Source organism: Marmota flaviventris, chromosome 11 (assembly GCF_047511675.1).
Source record: "Marmota flaviventris isolate mMarFla1 chromosome 11, mMarFla1.hap1, whole genome shotgun sequence".
Lineage (NCBI taxonomy): Eukaryota > Metazoa > Chordata > Mammalia > Rodentia > Sciuridae > Marmota > Marmota flaviventris.
The window spans coordinates 38,115,367-38,139,281 of record NC_092508.1 but is presented as its reverse complement, the minus strand read 5'-3'; the positions used below and the strand labels follow the sequence as shown (position 1 = coordinate 38,139,281).

At 38.0% G+C, this 23,915-nt stretch overlaps 1 protein-coding gene across 3 annotated transcripts in view; it reads right to left on the bottom strand.

The window, feature by feature from the left end:
- Nucleotides 1-20: 20 nt before the first annotated feature.
- The window catches only part of Ankrd44 (ankyrin repeat domain 44), a 298,968-nt gene continuing 275,073 nt past the window's right edge, over nucleotides 21-23,915 (bottom strand). For 2 of the 3 annotated variants that reach the window (XM_027924996.2, XM_071618968.1), the window contains 11 exons: nucleotides 22,389-22,590; nucleotides 18,752-18,839; nucleotides 17,376-17,493; nucleotides 15,050-15,266; nucleotides 13,026-13,113; nucleotides 11,997-12,080; nucleotides 10,719-10,864; nucleotides 10,180-10,262; nucleotides 8,234-8,316; nucleotides 6,623-6,714; nucleotides 21-4,260 (listed from right to left, as the gene is read on the bottom strand). In XM_027924996.2, the coding sequence (XP_027780797.1) occupies nucleotides 4,013-4,260; nucleotides 6,623-6,714; nucleotides 8,234-8,316; nucleotides 10,180-10,262; nucleotides 10,719-10,864; nucleotides 11,997-12,080; nucleotides 13,026-13,113; nucleotides 15,050-15,266; nucleotides 17,376-17,493; nucleotides 18,752-18,839; nucleotides 22,389-22,590 (1,449 nt within the window). In that variant the 3' untranslated portion in view covers nucleotides 21-4,012. The remainder of the gene's footprint in view (nucleotides 4,261-6,622; nucleotides 6,715-8,233; nucleotides 8,317-10,179; nucleotides 10,263-10,718; nucleotides 10,865-11,996; nucleotides 12,081-13,025; nucleotides 13,114-15,049; nucleotides 15,267-17,375; nucleotides 17,494-18,751; nucleotides 18,840-22,388; nucleotides 22,591-23,915) is intronic. The other variant, XM_027924997.2, reaches the window with a different exon arrangement.

Below are 23,915 nucleotides of genomic sequence, written 5' to 3'. Positions count from 1 at the left end.
AAAAATGAAAGAAAACACAATTGCAACAATATTTGTACCGTTTTTATTTGTAAAAATAACCATCTGAATGCATTTCCATAGTATATTACAGTTAAGTACTTCATTACGTTATTAGAGCATTCAGTAGTTGCAAAAGTATCAAACTGTGCTTGAGAATATTCAGATTGGTTCAAAGTCATTCACTGAACTAAAAACAATTTTCCTCATTTTTACAGTCATGACATTTACCAGAGTCATTTAACTCCAATTTACATAAGAAAACATTACAGACAAAATCCCACTGAAATCATCAAACAATATTTTATACTGTTACAAATATGTTATGCAAAATATAACACTGGCACCAAATTTGTATCATCGTGCATTGTAAAGATATATTGCACATGCTAAAGCATAAAGAATGTAGACAAAACTACTAAACAAAAGGTACTTGCATTGAATCTTTATATCACTGCATAAGAAACTCATAGAATTACATTTTATACATACGCTCAGATTGTCACTATCTCAAAACGCTTTTCCTCTATAATACTGACCTATGGTTTACAGTTTTGTAAGAAGAAAGCATTTTAGCACTGCAAAACCAAATGTAATTCCTATAGAAAACTTTAGCATTTTCATTTCAAAGCAGAGAAAAGGGGAAAGGGAGGGGAAGACACTTTATACATTCAAAGAAAGGTTGCAATGAAAACTCACTGGTATTATATTGCTCTGATAACACTCAAATGAAAAAAATACAAAACATTTCACATAACGTTTTCAGAATATACAAATATAAAAAGGCACTCTAACTTCATTTCACATGACAAAAAATGGGATGAGTTTTCAACCAACACAACAGATAAGCAAACCAAGTTGCTCAACAGTACAAAGATTAACTAGTGCAGCAAATCCATTTGATGTTCTGCTCTAACTGAATAATAAAACAATAAGTCAAGCAGCTGTTTACTGCCTAAAGTACCAAAACATACTATGGTGCCCTTTTAGTAGTGATAAATAGAAATCCCCTGAGCTATTTACTGTAGAATCATAGCAGGTTTTAGGCAATTTGGAGATAATGATGTATTTACCAAAGATAGGCAGACACTGGCGAATCGGTAAGTGCAATGAAACATGATCACAGGGCTGTGGTTAAAATACAGTCTAAAAATAACATATTTAGGTAAAAGCACTAAGCATGTAAGACTAAAAAACACATTTTCTGTTTTTGTTTTTTTCTTAGAAAGCTATGTTGCAAACAATCTTATTTCTAAAAGATGTAATTTGAAACACACAGAAATTACAGTTTTTAAAGTCATTTCTTAAAAAAAAATATTTGGTCTCTCTTATGAAGGAGAAGTGGGGAGAACAAAGGAGAAAGAGATCTATACTGATTCAATGAACAGTTCATTGTGAGCATGATTTCATTTTGTTCCTTTGTCCTCCTTCTATCAGAAAGACAGTGAGGAAAAGTCAAAATGCAGCTCCACGGAGATAATGCCTCAAGGTAGGTCACTGCTTTGCTGAAAAGATCCACGTACTCTCTGTTACTCTACAGGAAAAATGTTAATGCTGCCTTGCTATTTAACACAGGCATTTCATTTCCTGCTTTAAATACCAACCGAGTAAGACTCCCATTCACTTCTAGAAAAAGACACCTCAGTGTGTCATGCTCTTCAATATCGGAGCTCCCTTGTTTTCAGTGTTTTGGTAAAGATAGGTCATTATTGTTCATTAGCAATCTGTTTACATTTTTAAAAATTCATCTTCTGTAAACAAAAGAACAGAAGAAGGAGAGAAAATACCACACCGAGTTTAAAAAACAATGATGTCGGTGTTGAAAATGTTTGATGAAATTAATAACGGTTCTGTAAGACCTTTGAACAAGTTCTCATGTGTGAAGAACTCAACATGAGTTTTAATTAAATCCAGGATATTAAAAGAGTAAGATTAAATAAAGTCTTTTACAGTTAGAAGAAAAAAATAATACAGTATCTGTGTTTGATTCAGATATGATAGAACACTGTTTTGGAAAATATCTCACACACACTGTGAGATAGAAATTTCCAGGGTGAAAATGGAACTTATTATAAAATGTTGACTAGTACTGCCCTATTGCAACACATTTCTTTCCTGTCTCTTCCTCAAGGGGAATATAGCACTTGGGCTGGTGATTCTGATTTCTTCTCTTGGCACAGTGCCCACGCTGACATCATTTCCCATTAGGGTTGGGGACCAGGTAAGATTTTTCAGTGTATTCAGGGTAATTTCTGAGTCTCTCTTTGGCCCACCTTTGTGTATATGACCCACTATACACTTTAGCTTTTGTCTTACAGAAAGCATGTGGATGGCCATGTCTTACACACTCTATGCTGGCTGCAGACTGGGACTGAGTGATGCATGAACCTGAGGGTGGACTGGAAACCTTAGCAGTGGAAATGCTGGGTTTGGACCAGGGGCTGCTGGCTAGCCCAGGGTCAAGGGTGTTTTTCTATTTTTTTTTTGTTATTCCAAATAAGATACATAACAATTAAAACAAGGAACAAACAGTTTCCTCGGCATTTGTTTCATTTCAAATAAATATAAACACATTTACATCAAAAGTATACAGACATTTTCTCTAGTTTGACAAAAAAAATAAACTGTGGTCAACACATCATCAGTTACAAATGTTAAGCCATCAACTAGAAATCTGTGTCATAAGAAATATAAAATACAACAAAGACTGGTACACAAAAAGATTACACTTTAACTCCATAGAAAAGCTACTACAGTTCTCACTTTCATTTTGAAGGAAAAAAATTTAAATCTTCCACTTTAGACTGAAGCATTTTGGTCCTCACATATAGCTGGCTGATGAGCTACATACATATATATATACACAGATATGTGTGTGTGTGTGTGTGTGCATAATTTTTAAAGTCTCATTCTTCTTTTTGTACAGCTGTTCCAGGTGCGGAACGGGGTCCATTTGACCTAGAAGCTTTGGCAGAGGGAGTAGACACAGTATTCACTATGTTGATTTCATCATGGAACAACAGGCAATTGGCTTTAATTTCCATATCACCCATCTCTACTTTCTGCTTTCACTTTCATTGTTCCCTTCTGTAGTCATACTTCCACTCACTTGGCATGACCTTGACTGAGAAGCTCATTTAACATTTTACTATTGATGAACAATGCTGACAATTCAAACTTTTTTAAAAAGTTAGTATTTTGATTTAAGGAGAAATTAACAGAGGATAGTTTCATATTAAATTTGCATATTGCCTCAAAGTTTTGGCGCAATATAATTTTCACCTTCAATGTTATTAGATAGATTTGGGCTCAATCACTTGAGGGAAAATTAGTCATGTTATGGGGGAACACTGGGTGCCGTATTTGTGTTAAATGAAAAAAAAAAAGCAAGTTCATTCATCTGGCAACTTTAACAAAGATCTTCAGAAAGAAGTTCTGGATATTTAAGTGCTTACTATAGAGAGGATAGGAATAGTTGGACTCCCTTAAAAAGACTATTATAGGCATTATTTCTGAAGATGAACATCTTTACCTTTGGCTTCTAGTGAGGAAGTAAACATCAGAGTGAGAAGAGGTTTGAGGCATTTCCTATCCACTTCTTCCCTCCCCTCCCAGGGGACATGAATGTCACATTGATATACTTCTGAAAACTCACTGCTGAGTACACACACACAAAAATTCTTTATAGTGAACAGTTGCCTCTCTGTTGCCTTATCCCCAAGAAATAGAATCAAATCCTTTTTTTTTTAATTCCTTACTTAAAATGAGAGGTAGACTTTCACAGAAATATCTTAGATCTAAGGAAAACATGAAACTAAACAAAATCGGAGCCCATCTGTGTGTGTATTTCACCCTACAGCCTAGCTGCCCTGCCTAGGTTGGATCAACTCCTTCTCTACTGGCTTCTGGAAGCTCGGGCCCCCAATAATACTTGAGTACAGCATAAACATGGAATTCAAGCTTCTTTCCCTTCCTCCAACACAGGTGATGAAGGAAAAGCTTCTACCGTCCAAAGTCAAAAGGTTTCGGAGTCAGAATCGTTCTCATTGTACCCGTCCTCCGAGCCTACGTTGTTACTGCACAGGCTAACCATGCTCCCCAGATTGGAGAGGGTCGTCCTGCTCAAATTGTCTTTTTTAAAACAAACGAAGTTGACAGCCGTCATTGTACTGGAAGGAGAAAAAGGCATCATGGTAGCCAAAATGAGGGCCAGGCAGTCAGCCACGTCTTTGTTAGGAGCACAAGCCAGGGCCGGGGTATGACCTGGGCGTAAACGCAGACAAGGCAGAGGTTAGTCCTGGGGTCCAGAGAGGTGTGAGCATTCCACAGTACATCTCCCATGAGCTCACGGGTGGAGATGTATGTTGAGTTAGCATTCATGCCAGGTCAAAGGAGGAGTTATTCCCACAAGTCATGCTAGGGGTGAGACTGGAGGGGTTGGGAGGGGAAGACATTCTATGGAGGGGGTTTTTTGGTGATTGTTTTCAGCTCACACAACTATAGCAAGCACCATATTATCTGAAGTTAGGCAGAATTCCAGCCTTCGTCTAGTGAACAGAAACATGAGGGGGCGGGGGTAGGACATGATTCCACAGAAAACAGCAACAGGACAACCAGGAGGATGTTTCTACTTGAGAGCACACGCACACCATGAGCCTCAGACCTGGGCCTGAGGGGGACTCTCATTCTGAGAACAATGACTTTCCATGGTAGGTAACCATGTGTCAAGTTAGAATTATATGGCTGTCAAAATGACTAATGCAGTTTTGTCACTTTATATCTATTTTACATAAAGTATACATTAATTAACTGGTTTTAGAAAGATGGAAATGTTTGGATAGATCAGACACAGGAGAGCACTAATCGATCTGTGATTAACAATTAACTACCATTTAAGAGAAATATAACAGAATTTTTTTTAAAAAAGTAGCCACCCCACATAACAAAGTCCCAAATCTGAAATGTAACAGATGTGGGAAAAATCTATGCTTGCCCTAATTAGAGCTATGCCATTGCTATCATTTATATTTCATGAGTCCAGTCCAGATGAGAAAACTGCCTCAACACATGAAACAGGTGCCTTGGGAGGTAGTTTCATTCTTTAACTTAATTACTACCCTATCCAATATTTACTCTGCTGGCCTGAAAGGCTTAGCTACCCTCTCTGCTGGCAAAAGTTCCCACTACACAATGAGTCTTGTACTCACTCAGGTGTTCAGAGGAACTGGTTCAATAAAACTCAGATGTTCTGTTTGCCATCCATTGACCTGATTCCCTACCCCCTCAGCCTTTAAGAGATTATTCCTCTTTGTGGTGTGAAACCAAACAAGAATGAACAGGTATCTTAGCATTCCATCTCACAAAGGTCAGTGACCAGGAAAGGAATTATTGCAGTGCTGTACAAAACTGCCCCAAATGTTCCCAGGTCTTTGGGATGCAACTAATCTCTGAGATAGGCAGACTATATTCCTCTGACCCAGGGCTCTTGTTCCTAATGTTGTCACTGCAGGCCAAATAAACCTTAGATGCATCAGATTTATGCTAGAGAGAAGCAAAACTAATCACTTCTTATCTCTCTGGTCATTTTGGAGAAAATCTGCAGGTTTCTCCGTGCCAACCCTAAGGTATACAGTGGTGAAAAGAAGGTAAGGGAAGGTGAGAGGAGATGGAGGAGCAGAGGACTCTCTTTGCTTCCTAGATGAGTCGGGTTGGGGATAGAGCAGGGTACATGCTAGGATACATGGGGCTGCAAAACCAAAACTAATAAGAGTTAGCTAATGATGTCAGTATGGCTGCTTACTTCTGAGAAATAGGCATGAGCTGCTAATTCCAATACCTGTAATAAGCAGTTAATTGAGTTATATTAATACATTATAATACTTTAATTAAATGCCACATTTAAAAAATTACTTAATTTATAAATATCCAGAAGTTCCTTTTTGCTCCTCAAGGTTAAGAGGCATTGGTGCTTGAAATGGTAGTTTAGTGCAATTCTAGTATTCATTAGTTTTCAAATTTTCTTAGGAAGCAGACAGAGTAGAAAGCTTCTGACAAGAAGTAGCTCATTTAGAAAAAGGAATGTTACATAGATCAGGAGAAGGTTTCAAGCCTAGATATTAATCAATAAAATTTTACTCATGTTCCCCAAATTTCCATATTACCAGGAATATGAGTTCTGATCTATACTTTTAAAAAAAGGCAGGGAGTGTTGATCTCAGAATGAACTGAAATAAATAAAGGATATAGGTTTTCATTGAGCCCTTGAGCATGCATTAATGACACATGTAATCTCTAATTCCTCAGCATATGCAGCTGGAATTCCAAATGCCAAGTTGAAAGGTTTTTAGTGTGTCTAAAATGTTCAACTACCATGCTGAGGAGTTAGGGATCAGCTGCTGACACTACATGCAAAATGAACAGTACTGGTGGTCTACAGTTAGACAATGTGTTTTACAAAAAGACAGACAGGACAGATTATCCTGGCTTGATTTCTTAAAACATGGAACTTTCAAGGAGGAGAGTGTTCTTATTGCCTTTTTAACTAGCTCCTATCTTTCTAGTTTCCTCTGGCTTCAACCAGCATAAGGAAGGTACCTGCAGCAACTATTTATTTTTTTCCACTTACCATTTTCATCTACAGCAAGTACACAGGCTCCTTTGGCCAGCAGCTCTTCAACTACCACCTTTAAGCCATTGCGTGCTGCAACATGGAGTGGTCTACAAAACAATACTGAGTATCAGTTGTAATATAAATTTGCATGGGTGCTATAGTTTGGATCTGGAATGGACCCAAAGACCTATGTGTTGGTCCTTAGCTTGGTGCAAACTCAGCATTTTGTGCTATATATTGCTTAAGAATCTTAAATGAAAAAAAATTGGAGTACTCCTTTGTCTTTAAAACAAATGCATAAGTAATTTCCTAAAATAGTGGTGAAACCTTGAACAGGTGGGGTCTATTGGGAAGTTTTAGGTCATTGGAAGCATATCCTCCAGGGGACTGTGGGACCCAGTCCCTTCCTCTTCCTCTCCTTTGTCCTGACCATGAGTGAACAGCTTTGTTCTGCTACATGCTCCCTGCTATGATATGCTATCATGCCCAAAGCAAAGGGGCCAACTGATCATGAATTGAAACCTCACAAATTGTGAGCCAAGATAACCATTTTCTCTTTACAAGTTAATTATCACAGATATTTTATTTAGTAAAGGAAAACTAACACAATGAAAATACAGTATTTTGGTTAGTTTGAGTCACTAAAATGAATACGTAGTTAACAATCTACAAATAGTACATGGACATTTTTATTTTTTTAAAAAAAGATATGTGTTGGCCAGATCTTTTCTAGGTGCTAATGATCCAACTGTTCTTACGTGTTTGCCCAGATTTCCCTACAGATATTACAAATCCTCTGCATCACAAACTATCTCAGCGGCAGTAGATAGGAAGACAAAGGAAGAATTCAAGTTTTGGTGTGTTTTGAAGAAGGTTCTTTATTGCCTGATTTCTACTTCTGAATCTGAGTTGCTGTTTCATATTCTTTATCAATATGACTGGTATTAACATACACTCTTAAGTCTCATTATTATTAAATGCACAGAGGTGCTCAACTGAATGTATGATACCTTACATATTGTATAATGTCAAACTCAGCATATTGTGCTATATATTGCTTAAGAATCTTAAATGAAAAAAAAATCAAGTACTCTTTTGCCTTTAAAACAAATGCATAAGTAATTCCCTAAAATAGAAAATGAAGCAGCTTTTAGATCCTTCACACTGAGGGTTACACTGAATTATATTAAAATATAATTAAGACAAATAGCTTAGAAACTCTTCAAATGTATTCTTGGAATCTAATTTATAAAACTGTCATTTTCCAGTCAGAATACATAATGCTAATACATAATACAAATAGTTTCCCCAAATATGTCAGCCCGTAAGCCCATAAGATTTTTCTAATAGCTCATTAAATTTACAATGTTACCACAGAAATATCAGCAAAGAGAAACAAAGGCCTCACAAAATTCTGAGAAGGAATATAAAAATAAGAATTCTGAGTAAAATTGTCTAGCTAGTCAGCATTTGCAGGCATGTGACTGTAATCTTCATGAAGGGGAAGCCAGGCCTGGCCTCCATCTTTCATCATGGTGTCCCCCACAGCCTGCCTGGCACATGGCAGGCTCTTACATTTTGTCACATGTCTACAACTCTGGGTCAAACTTTAGTAGTTATACTTACGTCTGCAGTGCATTATTTTTTGCATTAATAAGGCTCTCATCTTGTATCTTGTCAAGTATTAACAAGGCACATTTTTCATGACCCTAATAAAGAAAAAGAATAAGAAGAAACATGAGAGGGAGACAGTGAATTTCCTGAAAAATTACTTCATTATGCTTTAAATTGAAACTGAATTGCCTCTAACTAAAAAGCATTCTTCAGGGCTGTTTTCTGAGTCATTTTTTTTTTCTAAAATGTCAAGGGACTCCAGATATTCTAAGATTCTCCATTAAATCTATTAGGATTTGGGTTAACATAAATCTGATCTAAAGTACTCATATTTAACATTAATATTTCCAAGATAATTTTTAGAATTAATGTCTAGACTAAAGCAGATGCTAGTTTAGCTAGGTCAGCTGGTAAAGCAGAAATTAAGAGTACCTTTAAATCCTTCAATATTACTTTTAAAACACATACCAGCTCCCACCTTCCTCAAACCTTCACTTATCACTGCATGATCCATTTCCCCTCAGTATTCCCATCAGACCCATTATCTGTATCCCTCATCATCATTTACTGCCTTATGTCATGAAGGGGCCCAGATTAGGGAAACTCATCTTTTCTCACTCAACCAGAGGAAGCTATTACTAGATCTTATGGCAATAGATGGTTGACAATTTTAAAAAAAAAATCAGTTATTAAACCAGAGATCCCTTGTAAAGACTTCAAGCCTAGTGCCCTTGTAAGGAGGACATGGTTTCTAAGCCCTTATTAAGCAAGGGCCACAGACCAGGATCATCCGCAATACCTGAGAGTTAGAGATGTTGAATCTTGGACCCCAACCAGACCTAATGAATCAGAATCTGTATTTTAACCAAGTCCCCAGGTGATCCATTTGCACAAAATTCTGAAAAGCACTGTGCTTATATTCACTAAAATACTGCCTCTTGTAAAGAACTCCATGAAACTAGCACTTTTTGTGGTTTCCCTGGGTTTCACAGAGCATGAAATGAGAAAATGCAAATGATGCAAGGAAGAGCTGACATTTCTGATACCGTTGGGTTTAGGTGACACCATTAATATCTTTAATTATGTTGCAATAAACCACCATCACTGGTGTCAACTGGCATGATACTATAATGCCTTTTGTGAAATCATACATACACCTATATGTTTATGTGTGTGCTCATGTATGTGTGTACAGATACACATATACATACATACGTTTATCTTTTAAGTAAGCAGGAACACAATGCTATGTAACAAAAAAATTGAATAATGCACCATGAAAAAGGGGCAAAGGGCAGAAATGTAGGTGGATAGTTATTTGCTTTACAGTAATGTATTTTTTGGTGGTATTATTGCAATGTCTTCAAATTGAACAACAGAACAAGTTGAACTACACACAATCACGCACACACACACACACACACATACACACACACACTCTGGGGGATTGGACCCAATGGTACTTTGCCATTAAACTATATCCCTAGCCCTTTTTAAAATTTTTTATTTTGAGCCAGGCCTCACAGAGTTGCTTAGGATGGCCTTGAACTTGAGATTCCTTTGCCTCAGCTTCCCCAGTAGCTGGGATTAAAACTATAAGCCACCGTTCCTGTCCAAATGGCTTGTTTTTTAGAAGTCTAGGTCCTAATGTGCTATGTGATACCAACTATGTTACATGACAGATACAGTGGCAGCATCAAGACTGATGGACTGTGACAAGAAGGCAAGTAGCAAACATGAGGAAAGAAAACCCTTGCCACTCATTCTGGTGGCACATACTCTCATCAACCTGGTGATTCTGCCCTTTCTTTTTCCCCTTTGATTCCACTTATTGTTGACAACATCCTGGGAAAATTAATTAAGAGCCATGTTACACAGTTTCATATTTCTGAGACTGATGGAATTTCAGTGATATGATTACAACATTAAGTAACAGTGTTTTAAATTCATTTACATACTTTACTACTAGCCAAATGTAAGGGCGTATTCAAGTCCTTATCCTTTACAGTCAGATCTGCTTGAGCACTGTTCACCAAAATATCTACAGAAAAAGCCAAAAGAGAGTCAGTTAGATGAGGTGCTAATCACACGCAATTTGAAGAAGACACTATAAAAACAATAACATTTAAAGCAGGATATCTCACATAATCATATTTAATGTTTTTAAAGAAAAAAAAAAGAGTAATTTACTGCCATATTTGTTCTATCCAGATCCAAGGCTGACAGGCTTTAGCTTTAACTGTCCTTACAGTTTCATCATTTCCACTTAAAATGATTCTGTTGTCATATTTGGTTTATCGGTGTTGAGAAATTTCACTGTGGCAGGTTGGCTCTCGGTGAAAATGTTCACCCATGATCAAGTCACAGAGAATTGAGGGCGACTGAGCAAACTCAAGGGGCTTAAGTAAGACTATACTAAAAGAACACTGATTTCTTCCTTTGTTGTTTTTGGTTTCTGGATAGGCATAAAGGCAAAGTCTATCTGACCAGTACGTACCCACAGCGCCTGCCTGTCCATTCTCAGCAGCCATCATCAGTGGTGTTCTCCCTGAATTATCTACTGCGTTCACTTGAGCATTGTGCCTCAAAAGAAGTTGCAAGCACTCCACATGATCAGCAAATGCTGCCGCATGAAGGGGTGTCCTAAAGATGGCAAACAAACGTGACTTCAGTTTCCTTCAAACTCTGTTCTCTCTTTTGCAACTGCCCAAGAAACATGAGCACAGTGCTGTCTAGGATTTAACATTTGTCAGTTTACAGAGATTATGGACCAAGCTACCTCTGCAAGCCAGTCAGGGTAGACACTGAAGTGTCATCTATGTGAATGATACCTCTTAGATGGGGAGAGGGGGTAATATATGTGGTGGCTTTGATAATGAAATTAGCATCTTCAGTGATTATTTAATCTTGAGTTCTAGTAACTTCTTTGAAATGGATACTTTCAAAATTGACCTTAAATTTGTAGATAATTGGTTGATTAAATAAAATATTTAAAACCCACATTAAATCTAATATGGATGGTTGATTTCTTCAGCAGGACAATTTGGCACTACTTACTAAAATTAAAAGCTATCAACCTTTTAATCAAGTAATTCCACTCGTAAGTTGATCTTCTATATATACCTGATCATGTGTACAGATTCAGATGTGAGAATGTTCACTGTACCACGTCTTTGAATAGAAAAATATTGGAAGTACCCTAAATATTCTTCAATAGAAGACAGGCTGAGTAAAATACTGTAGATGGATTCAATGAAATAATATGAAGATTTTAAATTGGTATGTTCTGGCATGGAAAGCTCTCCAAGATTACTAAAATCAGAACATGGTTACAAAATGCTCCCATTTGCATTAAAACAATTATGCACACACCCACACATATACATATCTATATATATATCTATGTGTTTGTAGATATGCACAGAAAATATTTAGGGGAATATAAAAATTTGGAAAGAACACTGTGCAGTAGTTTTCTCTATGGAAGAAACTGGGGGTTCTGGGCTAAGAGGGAAATTTCTTTTAATTATATAACCTTTATAATATTTAACTTTTAAAACTATGTATTACTTTTTTAAAAACTTTTTTACATACCTTTAGTTATTTTTTGTTTTTATGTGATGCTAAGGATCAAACGCAGTGCTTCACACGTGCTAAGCGAGTGCTCTACTACTGAGCCACAACGCCAGAACTACTTTTCAATTAAAAAAATATGTTTGGCTGTTCTGCATCTGCACAGCAAAGACAAAAGATACTCCTTCTCAGGATGACTTACCTGCCTTTGTCATCTCGACAACTGACAATACTGGAATCCATGGCCCCAAGTAGCAATGATGCACAATTCTCATGATCATTTATTCTAAAATAAAAATGGTTTTTAATGTAAAAAATCTCACTCTTTAAAAAATTACATATTCCTTCCTTACATATTTTTCTACATCCTGTATATCTAACAATCTGGTGCATTTTAAAAAATCTGATGCCAATAGTTGTGGTATGTGTTTCAGTGGTACACATGGTAAGCCTAGCACCTTTTCAGAACCTCTGCATCCAGGTAGCAGTTCACTGCATACCACTTACACTATGTTAAGGCACTTAACATATTAAGTGTTTTGAAGATCCCAAAGTAGGAGAGAAATGGATCCTACAAATTTGAAGTCATTCTGAGACTTTACCACCAGAATTTTCTTTATTCATCTATTTTATGCCTCTAATATCTTTCCAACCAAATGACCCAGCATTGTGTGCAACCCACAGACAACATAAAGTATCCTCAGTTCTTGGACTTCCAGGCTGAAAATGGAAGTCTGATTTAAAATCACTGAATTCTCTGAACAATGGCTTATAAGATTAGAGGAGAAATTAGATTTATCAAAAAAGACTTACCACATATGAATAATGGAGAATTACAGTATATGAAAAGTCTTCCTGGTAGAAAATGTGTTTCTAAATATCCATAGGCATATTGTTGTTAACTCTGATTTATTTTAAAAACTTGGCAGATAAATGAACTGTGCTTTAAGAATTCTTCACATCATGTGAAATGTGCCTCTCAGCCCACCCCTTCCTGCAGTTTGCCTAAGGTAGTATGTCAATCGCCTTGGAACTGTGGCACTCCGTAAGGAGCTTCTGGAAAATCATTAACATTAGGGGCCACACTTTGCTATCAGACTAGCAGAAAAATGGAATATTTTAGTCTTATCTGTAATCTAAAAGCTTTTCCTTCCCTAAAAGGCAATTTTTTTTTCTAGATGTAGTCAAAAGAGTTAAAGCAACACCATTACCTTCCAGCATTTCTACTTACATTGCACAGTGCAGTGGAGTAAAAGGATTACCGATAAATTTGCGAAAACACTTTTGCTCCAAAAGTACCTCTATACAGTTTTCATTACCTGAAAGGAATTAAAAGAATTTAGGGAGTTTCCAAGAAAGAAACTTTATTCAACATAGTCTGCTTTATTTTTTTTTTTTATTAAGTGTTCATTTCTAGCTTAGGAATTTTCCTAAATTGGCTGACTGCTCATTCTCTGTGGAATAAAATTAACAAAAATGCCCAAGTGTTATTAACTAGACTCACAGTGTTCTTAGACGTAATGAACAAATCAGACAGTGAAGGCCATATGGTCTGGTAGAGAGAGAGAGAGAAGACACCTCATTTGCAAACAGATTAGAGTCTGTGTTACCCTCAGCTCTTGATTGATAGATGCCTAACACATATCTACCTCAATTTGCCCATATTTGTAATAGGAAATTTACCTTCCACCTGCTCGAATAGGTTCATTTACCCTAGTGAAGGGGAGATAAGTGATTAGTAGAAAACAGTATTTTGAGATAATGAATGCAAAAAGGCTTTGAATGTAAAATACTATGTGTTTTAAATGGTACCTGGCCAGTAGTAGGCACACAATATTGTTTTCAAAAAGGAGATGAAGAAATGTGAGAATTATCTTTAATAAAATGACAGGTGGCTTCTACATCAACTGAATCTGAGGTAAGATCTAACTCTATCAATTTACTTGTTACATGACCTAAGGCAATTTACTTGGGATCTCTGAGCCTCAGTTTCCCATATACAAAGTTGGACTAGGAATAACTGCCCTACCTATGTCTCAGAAGGATGGGAGTTTTACTCCAGGAAAGACCTAGACATGGCTTGTGAAGTGCTGTACAACTGTCAGGCAAGAAAGCATTTTATGTGACTTTGGAATACAGACTGGTGTCCTGACTGAACTCAGTTCTAATTTAGCAAAAGTTCCCTTATGATCTACCTTGGAATGATGAAGATTGGACAACGTAAAATATTAAAACATAAATCCTCCTTTTTTGTACCTAAAAAGAGACAAGCTGATACTAATTTGAGGAGAATCAAGAAGCATATGAAGTAATGAGGGTAGGAAGCCTCGAGTAGGCAAGTTGAATTATCTAGCTTTCCAACAACATCCATCCCTTCCTCCTAAACAGTCCCAGACACCGCAAACCCTTTCATAGTTAGTTTGAATCTCCCAAAAGACCTTGCTTCGGGCAATATCTCCATGTACCATTCCTATATGAGTCCCCACCTAAGAGACCACACAGGCAGAACTGGAGATTATCAAACTACTTTCAGTATTTTAAAAAAAAGTTATAGAATGATGTTTAATTATGTAACTAAAAACAGATACACATTTGTTCATATTTATTTTTAGTATCAGAGGAAAAATTATGAAAGTTACACACTAAATCACATGAGAAAGTAGGTTTGGAAATGGAAACTTAATTTTACTTAAGACACTGCAATATTTCAAATGGTATAATGAACAACCCATACCTTCTTATTCAAAAAAGTGAAATAAAAAATTAAAAGTCTCCCAAATATTAAGTGCAAAAAAACAAACGGGGAATATGAAACATAAAAAAGAAATATGAAAAGATAAACCATGCATCTTCTAGTATTCAATTATGACATGTTATTACACCATGTGTTTTTTGTTCAGCTATATTATTTTACTTCTTTGTGGGATTCTTGGTTATCATACATAGTTCAGAATTAAAACTGATTAAAACTGGCTAGGTTCAGGTTAAGATTTATAGGTTACTGATAAACAAAAAGGGGATAGTGAACTTTTACTGGTCTAAGGCATCAGGGCAGCCATGGGGGTGGCAAAGGTGGGGATCTATTTTAAAAACCACCAAACAGGCCACAACCAACAAACAAAAAAAACATATCTTGGGTGCAGCAAGAGTGGAAACCATGGCTTATGGCATTATGTTGTGTTCTTGCCTCCACTGAGATTGCAGTGGTCCTCGGGCAGGAAGTCCAGTGGGATTGGTCAAATGCAAGTAACTCACCATTGTAACAAGCCCAGTGCAGCGGCGTGTAGCCTTGGTTGTCTTTGAAACAATAGTCCTCCTCGGAGAGAGTCATTTGGAGCAGTTCACTCAGCCACGTGGCGTGTCCCCGAGCAGCTGCGTAGTGCAAGGGTGTCCTCCCTCTGGAATCTTTACAGAGGATTGACACTTCTTGTTCCAGCAGCATTTGCACACATTCCTCATGCCCGGTCATAATCTGTGCATGGCAAGGAAAACACAAAACAAGACTTAGAAGGGCAGAAGACTCAGGAAGCAAGACAGTTGGTGAGTGAGGCTTGGGCTCACAGTAAGTGCACCTGTGCATGGGCCCTCAGGGAAGCAGGCTCTCTTGGGAGGGAAGTGGGACAACCCCAGCAAAATCTACACCAAAAAAGTCTGTGAGCATCGACATTTTGGAAACATCCCTTGACTCTCCAAATATAACCTGAAAGGTATAGTCGAAAATACCAGCTTTACAAGCAGGAAGATATGAGTAAAATCTTGTCTCCCTACCCCTTGTAAAACTTATGTTAATTCTCCTCTCTCTGCCTCACTTTATTTATCTATACACAGTAATAGAAATAATGATCTCAGAGGCTGCTGTGAGGACTAGTGAGATAATACAGTCATGTGATGCTTACCGACTGGGATACATTCTGAGAATTGTGTTAGCTGATTTTGTCATTGTGCGAACATAGAGTGTACTTTTACTTACACAAATCTAGATGGTATAGCCCAATGCACATGCAGGCTATATAGTCTATTCCTTCTAGGCTACAAACCTGTACAGGATTTTAGTATACTAAACACTGTAGGCAATTGTAATACAATGGTAAGTATGTGTGTATCTAAACATATCTAAACAGAAGAGGTAGAGTACAATATTAGATGATAACAAATTTTCAGCTCCAATATAATATCATGAGATCACCATTGTAAATGTGGTCCATCAATGGCTGAAACGTTGTTATATAGTATGACTATATACGTAAAGGTCGCCAGCCTGTTGCATGGCCCACAGGAAATGTCCAAAAAATAAGAAGTATGACTGTGACAATGACAACATAAAGTTCATCTTCTTTTCACTTTTCAGGGTGTTTACACCATTACCAAATAGCAAGTTTATGATTTCTGCTTTTGTGCATTTAGTTTTCTTGGGTATGCTTTAAAAAATAGTTCTGCAGATATGTACAAAGAATTGTCCAAAGAATATATATTCTGGCATCATTTGTAATGAACAACAATTAGAAATTGCAAGACTACTCAAAACCAGGTAATCACTAAGAGAAGTTATGGCACATACATACAATGGAGCATTAGAAATGATGGTATGGAAAACTATTTAATGATATCAAAAAAGTTCCTTAACATACTAAAACAAAAAAAAAGTCATATTCCAAATTGTACCTTCACTATTCTCTCTTATTGAAGGTTTAAGAGAAATCTATATACAGGAATGAAAAAAAAAAAAAAAAAAAAGATTGGTGATACATATACACCAAAAGTGGTTATCTCTGGGAGATATGATTGCTGGAGATTGGTTTTCTGCCTTTGTGCTTTTCAAAAAACATTTTGCAAATTTTCTCCAATGTTCATGTACTTTATAATCAGAAACAGACCCAATCCCACTAATAGTAGGTGTTCGTGTACCTACTTATCATACTCTAACACGGAATCTTAAGATCAGGACTTAAGGGTACTTTTTGTTATTGTACCGTTGCATGAGTTGTTGATTTCTTTCTTTTTTTTTTCCTTTCGGTCACTTTTGTTCTCCAGAAGCAGCTTCCTTGTTCACAGACCCCTGTGGGCCCTGATTTTGTTATCTGGGAAGTTCACAGGTGTCTCTTACCCTTGTTTCCTATATCTGCAGTGTTGGGGAGTTTCTCCTCTTGAGGGCTACACCAGTTTACACAGCCCAGTTCTAGCAGGTGCACTCTTGAGGGCTGAGGGTCCCTTTAAGGACCAAATAGTCACCAGCATTTGTAAACTGGGCTTGTAGTTTGGTAACGCAGTTCCCTCAAACACTTAACTGTAGTCAGCTTCTGCTAACCAGCTGACATGAAGGTAATCTCACTCCAAGATTCCTTCCAGACAGAGAGTCCTTGCCTTTTGTACATGGCTCATTCCTTTTTCCCTCAATTGAATGGACTGAGATCATAGGAAACAACGGGCTTCCACGTGATTTTGTAATTTCCTTTTGACTGGCTGAGGTTAACTGGCTATATTATGAAACAATTTTTTTGTACTATAAATTCAAATAGGGAAAGAAAAAAGGAGACAAGCTCATTGAAACAGTGCCGACGAAAGCTGAGAAATATGTACATACCCCTCTGTGTAAAGCTGTGCATCCCATGATGTCAACAGCATCCACATTTGCTTCCTTTTCAAGTAACAACGAAACAGCATCAATATGTCCATATGCCACTGCGAGCATAAGTGGGGTTCTAGGGAGAGAGATGAACAGCCTTTAAAAAGGATATAACAAATACTTCTAGGGGGAGGATGTCTCTCTTTTTATTCTTGACAATTGCTGTGTATTTTCTGTGTCTCCAATTTGCCATATGATATGTGGATATAGGAATCTGCCTCTGTTCTAACAGGGCACTGGCGGAATGATTTCTAGGGGTGCAGGGGAAGGCTCCTTCTCAAAATATTCATGCTAATCCCATCATTTTCAGAAGAAAATTTAGAATTCTTTTTGACCCAGTTATCCCACTCCTTGGTATATATCCAAAGGACTTAAAATCATCATACTACAGTGACACAGCCATATCAATGTTTATAGCAGCACAATTCACAATAGCTAAGCTATGGGACCTACCTAGGTACCCTTCAACAGATGAATGGATAAACAAAATATGGTATATATACATAATGGAGTATTATTTAACCATAAAGAAGAATGCTTTATGACATTTGCTGGTAAATGGATGGATCTGGAGACTATCAGATTAAGTGAAATAAGCCCTTCTCAAATAACCAAAGGTCACATATTTTCTCTGATATGTGGAAGCTAATGCACAATAAGGTGAGGGGGTGAAGAATAAAAATTCAGTAGAGTAGACAAAAGAGAATGAAGGGAAGCGGGGTGGGAGATGGGAAAAGGAAAGACAGTGGAATGAATCTGACATAACTTTCCTATGTACATACACGAATACACCACAGTGAATCTCACCATTGTGTACATTCACAATAAATTAATTTTAAAGAATAACTATGGGTAAATGGCAGAAAGATCAGTAGAAGGAAGGAAACAGGGTGTGGGGAGAGGGAAGGGGAAGGAGAGGTACTGGGGTCTGACTTAGAACAAGATATATTCCACGATTTTACAACTATGTCATAATGGATTCTACTGTCATGTATAATTAAAATGAACCAAATTTAAAAAGATGGAGAGAAAGAGGAAACAAAGGTGGGAATATATATATTTTAAAAAGCCAGGAAATACAGAAACAGCCAGATAAAGGTGATTTTTTTTCCCCATGGAAATATATGGCCACCCCACCCCCACGTGCTCTTCCCTAATACACACTGTAGCGCAAAGCACCTCATTATTCTAGGGCCCTCACCCGTGAATTTCATCCAGATATATATCTCCCCAACCTAGAATTCAGCAGTCAGCCCTCTTAGCTGCTTAACAGAGCAACCAATTACCTCTTGTGATTGAAACATCAACCCGAGGCCAAGTGTGGGAACACTTACTGTCCTTTGGCATCTTTCACGTCAACCACTTCAGGGTTGTCTGAAATTTCTAATAATAGCCGCAAACACAGGGTGTGACCATTAATGACTGAAAAAGAAAAGAATGGACACTGTTTTAACTACAGATCTCCCTCCAAAGTGAAACTTTCTTGGGCTTCAAATCAGTGACTTGCATTGCCACCGACAGATGTCCCTGGGTCTCCAGTCTGTGATGGCGTGGGGGCACAGCCTGCCCTGGTGTTCATTTGTTTTCCCCTTTCTTCCTGTGAAGGAATCTGGTCCTCACCTTCCTTGTCTGGCTTCTGTGTCGAGCGGGTTTTTCTTAACCTCGACATTCTTTCTTATGTCCGTGGAGAGGACTGGGATCTCTCCCCACTTGTCAGTCCCTCCCTTTGTTCCTCTAAGAGACTCACTCAGTTCTATATAATCATGCTGTGTCTACCTGCCTCCAGAAGAAAGGAGGAGGAGGAGGAAAAGAGAGAGGAGGGAACAGGGGAGCAGGAATAGTATAGGAGGAGGGAGGAGAAGGGGAGATGAAGGAGCGGGGAAGGGGTGGGGTGGAAGAAAGGTCCCGGGGAGAACAGAACAGGCCCTGCCTCTTCTTCGGGGTCATTCTGAGGTAGACATTCTAACAATAGTTGTCACTGATCAGTGGTAGCCTAAAGTAAAACATCAAGGCACAAAAGCGTACATGATCGATATGGTCCCTGCTCATTGGTGACTGACTGGCACTCTTAGGAGATGTAGGAATGGGCCCCTGTGGTGTCCTGATGTTCCTCAAACCACAGCCTTTGTTCTCTGCTTTCCAGTGTCTCTTGTACAATGCAGGCTGCCCTCAGGCTGCCTCCCTCCTCTGCTTACCCTTTCCTGCCCAGCGGTAAATCAGATGCCATCTAGGTCCCTTCCTAGAGCCACTGGCCCTCAACTGCCCCCTCCTTGCCCAACAGACCCTTCAGTGTACAAGAATGTGGCCCCAACCCTGTCTCAGCCTTGACTGGCTGGGAAAGAGGCTGGGCAGGAGGCAGAAGTCTGAGCACCTGGCAAGTTGCTTCTTTTGGGAATTCTTGGTGCCTGGGGTTGTGTGGGTACTGGGATGTAAACCTCCCCGGGATGACAGTGCCCTGGACTAAGGTACTTTCTTCCAGTTTGCTGAATGAAACCCTGAAAAGGTCTTATAATAGACATGGCTCTCAGGGAATAAGATGAGAAAAAATATGTTTAAAACTGCAGACACGACCTACTCTCCTCTCTGAACAATAAGAACACCATAAAATACATTGAATTTCCCCTGTTATGGATGTGGAGAATAGAGGCAGCTATGTCACAATGATAAAGGCTCTTCTCAGAGCTGCATTTTACAGTGCTTTTATTGCTTGCCAGTCTTGAGAGAATGCTAATTTAACATCGACACAGTTTTCAGGGACAATACATATTAGAATTAGCTCACATTTGTCGGCACCATTCAAATGAACTGCAGGAATAATGCCCACATTTTGTAGACCATTGCATTCAGCTCATTCTTAGCAACATTCCATTTATGTATCTCTAGAGGAAATTTCGTGGATCAGAGTTATAGGTAATACATTGTGCTGCTGTTGTCTTTTTATTTTTTTCCTAAAATTACACTAAATCTGTTACCATTGTTGGAATATACAAGGAATTTAATGTATGCCTAAAGGACAGGATTACCAAAGGACTGACAGCTGTGTTCCTGATGGTGGAAAAATAATATACTTTGACCATTTCCTGTTTCTATATCAAAATGATAGTCTTTAAGTGTTCAAAATCACACTAATTCCAAGGATATTTGAATTTGGGCTAAACATAAGAGGAACACAATAATCTAAGTCCATATCACTCATCCAGTGTGTTGGACAGCAAAACAATTTCTATAGTTGTTGTTGTTGTTCTTCTTCTTTTTTGAAGGGGGGTACATTAGCTTTTTAAACTTAACTAGTAGTCCTTAGGAAAATTTATGTGCCCCTTAGTGTGAAAGTGTAGCCAAACTTGAATTCTTCTTGGCTTCCCATATACTACATTTCCTCCCCAACTGCCTTCTAGCAAAAAGATGTTAACATCTTCAGCTGTGCCCTGCTCTCTCCAGCTTTGTCTCAGACCAGTTCAGCCTCTCCATGGCTGTGAGTGACAGCCATTTTTCTTACTACTTAAAAAACACAACTGTCACTGCATCCATCTGTGCCCAAACCTCTAATATCCATTCTGGCTGCCGCTCCTTACAGTACTCTGAGGATTTGAAACAAGAAAATGGGCCTCTCCAGGGAGTTGGAAAAGATTCTGGGTAAGCAGATCCTCAAGCCACAGGCTAAAGTTCCTGCACAGCAGACATTTTGTAGAGTACAGCATTAGATGACAGCCTGAGTCTTTTTAATGAATGACGCGAAGGAAACCTGAAGGGAGCGAGTCTTCTTTACCACTAGGGGGCGCCCTTGGACCACACCTACATGACAATTGCGCCTCACTGTTCACCTGTTTATACAGGGCAGTCTTCCACATTTGAACATTATTAATTATACCCAAAACGCCAGGGTGGCCAAAAGACTAAATGTGATGGGAAGTAAGAATTTGTTATTCAATGACACCAAACATCACTGACCTCATGGTTAAAGTTTTTTCCAGCAACAATCATTTCCAGATATTTAGACAACAGGTTTTTTTTCAGTCTCTGTATTCTATCTTTTCACTGGGTTGGAAGTTAAGGAATGGCTGTGGAAATACTTCTACAAAGTCTATCATTCCCAGAAAGTTTTCCCCAATAACAAGAATCATAAAGTTAAGTGTGTGTGTGTGGGGGGGGGGGGGGGGCGGGGACTATCTTCATTTAATTTTCAATACAACCACATTTCATTGTGTAAGTTACTTTTATTTATCAGACCATGCCTACTAAAATCCCATCAAAGGCTAATATTACTAACTTTCCTGGGCTGAGGCAGAGACTCTTCTACCTTATCTTTATATCTGTGTGTGTACATCTATAAATATTGAAGGTGGAAGAATAACTGCATGAATTAATGTTTTCTCGCACCTATCAGTTCAGTCCTAACCACATCAACTGACAAGCATTGGAGGAAACTCCCAGAAAAGACAAACTTCTTACTTTTTGATATACACATGTACTTTTTAAGAGTCTCTATTTTTACATCGGATGCATCAACAGAGCAAAAGCTAAAGAGCATCATTTAGGTTGGTAGAATGATGTACTGATTGGATCACAGTCTGATGTTTCTCTACACGAAATAGACCTGCAATATCATTAATGTCATGCTTTAAAATGCCACGTGATTTTGATGTGGTTTGTTGTATAGAACTTATTCTGAGGATCACATTTTATCTTGACCTTTTTTCCACAAAGTTTTGTGGGAGCCTTTTGGTCAAAGGTTCAGAACAGTCTTTTGGGTTAAGGAAAACAACAACAACAATAAAAAGAGGCTTTTGGCCAGAGAACACCAGAGAACACCAATCATCTCCAAAGGGATATCAGATCAAAAATTTTTGGAAATATGTAGATCTGTGATATTGAAAATCAATATTATAAAAATGGGGGTTCAAGAGGATTCTGCCACTTTTTTATTCAAACAATGAATAAAACTAGGGTCACTAGACCCTTGACAAGTCTTACCTGAGGCATGAAGTGGGGTTCTTTTGGTTACATTGTCTTTCACAAAGATGGATGCTCCCTGATTGACAAGTGCTTCCACACATTCTGTGTGTCCCTTAAAGGCGGCCAGATCCAGAGCCGTGCGGCCTTTCTCGTCCCTGATGTCCAGGTCCACCAGCGACTGCAAAAGGACCTCCAAGGCTTGATGGTGCCCATTGTAGGCCTATAAAGAAGAAGGCAGGGATTTGCAAGCTCACTCACTTCATATCCCACATAATCCAGACTAAGGGCTGAGCTTCCAAGGCCACTCCGAAGAGCAAAGCAGAAAATCCCTTGGGTTTTCTGGCAAATCAGAGCATTAGACACACAAACCTCACGGTTACATATGAATTTCTTCATGTTCTTTCTCTTTTGTCAAATAATTTGCTCCAAAGGCACAAAGTGCATTAATGTATTTTTTATACCTACCAATCTAATTATCTAATATACAATGAATAATTGCATGAATTAATATTTTCTTGCACCTTTCAGTTCAGTTCTAACCACATCAACTGACAAAACGAGGAAAAAATTCAGGAGTGTTTTCTGTTAGCAAAGTTGGAGGAAAAAAAATTACTAAAAACATCCTGGGGTTTGGAATTCCACAGAGGCAGGTAGACCTTTCCTTCCAGTCTAACCTTGACTAAATCAACCATGTGACCATGTGACCTTAGGCAAGTTTTCTTAATTGCACTTCGAGTTTGTTTCCTCATCTATCAAATGAGAGCAATAAAAGCTGCCTCCTGGGGTTGGTGTGAAGATGAAAAGAGAAAAATTACACGGGCCTTGCATAATGTCTTCTGTGTAGTTGATGCTTCTTCCCTCCTTTATTTCTTCCACTGATTATAATCAAACCATAGAAACAATTAAGGAAATATATACCATGTACCAGTGCCAAGTTCAGATCTATTATGAGATCCTATGGTATGTCAAGATTAAGAAACTTTATACTACTAAAAAGCAAGACTAAAATTTTGAAAGATAATAATTAGTCAGTCTTTAAGGTAAAAAATGTATATACTTCTCCACCCGCCACTCCCAACAGGCAAGGGACATTGAAAATAAAAGAGAAATGGGGAGTAAGATTATCTGGGGAAAAACGGATCAGAGAGGGAAGTAAAAAAAGAAATAGAGAGGAAAACATGTCCCCAAAGTCTAGTCAAAGTTCCCTCTTTTGTTACCTGCACCTTTTATTTTCCACGGCAGCTATTACTGAAGGCCCATTTTATTTGAAAAAAAGGCTTAGCACAAAGGATTAATCGCCTTAATATAAAAAGAGCTCTTAGAAACCATTTTAAAAACTAGGAAAATGTACAAAGGGCATGAAAAGGCAGATCACAGAAAAAGAAACGTAAAAGGCCAACAGACATATGAAAAACTATGTAAATTTTTAAAGCACTATTTTCAACTGCCAGATTGGCAATGATTAAAAAGTTTGGTCATGTCCAATATTAGTTGAGACTGTGAAAAAAGCAATCTGATACTCGGTTGGTGGGAGTACAGATTGGT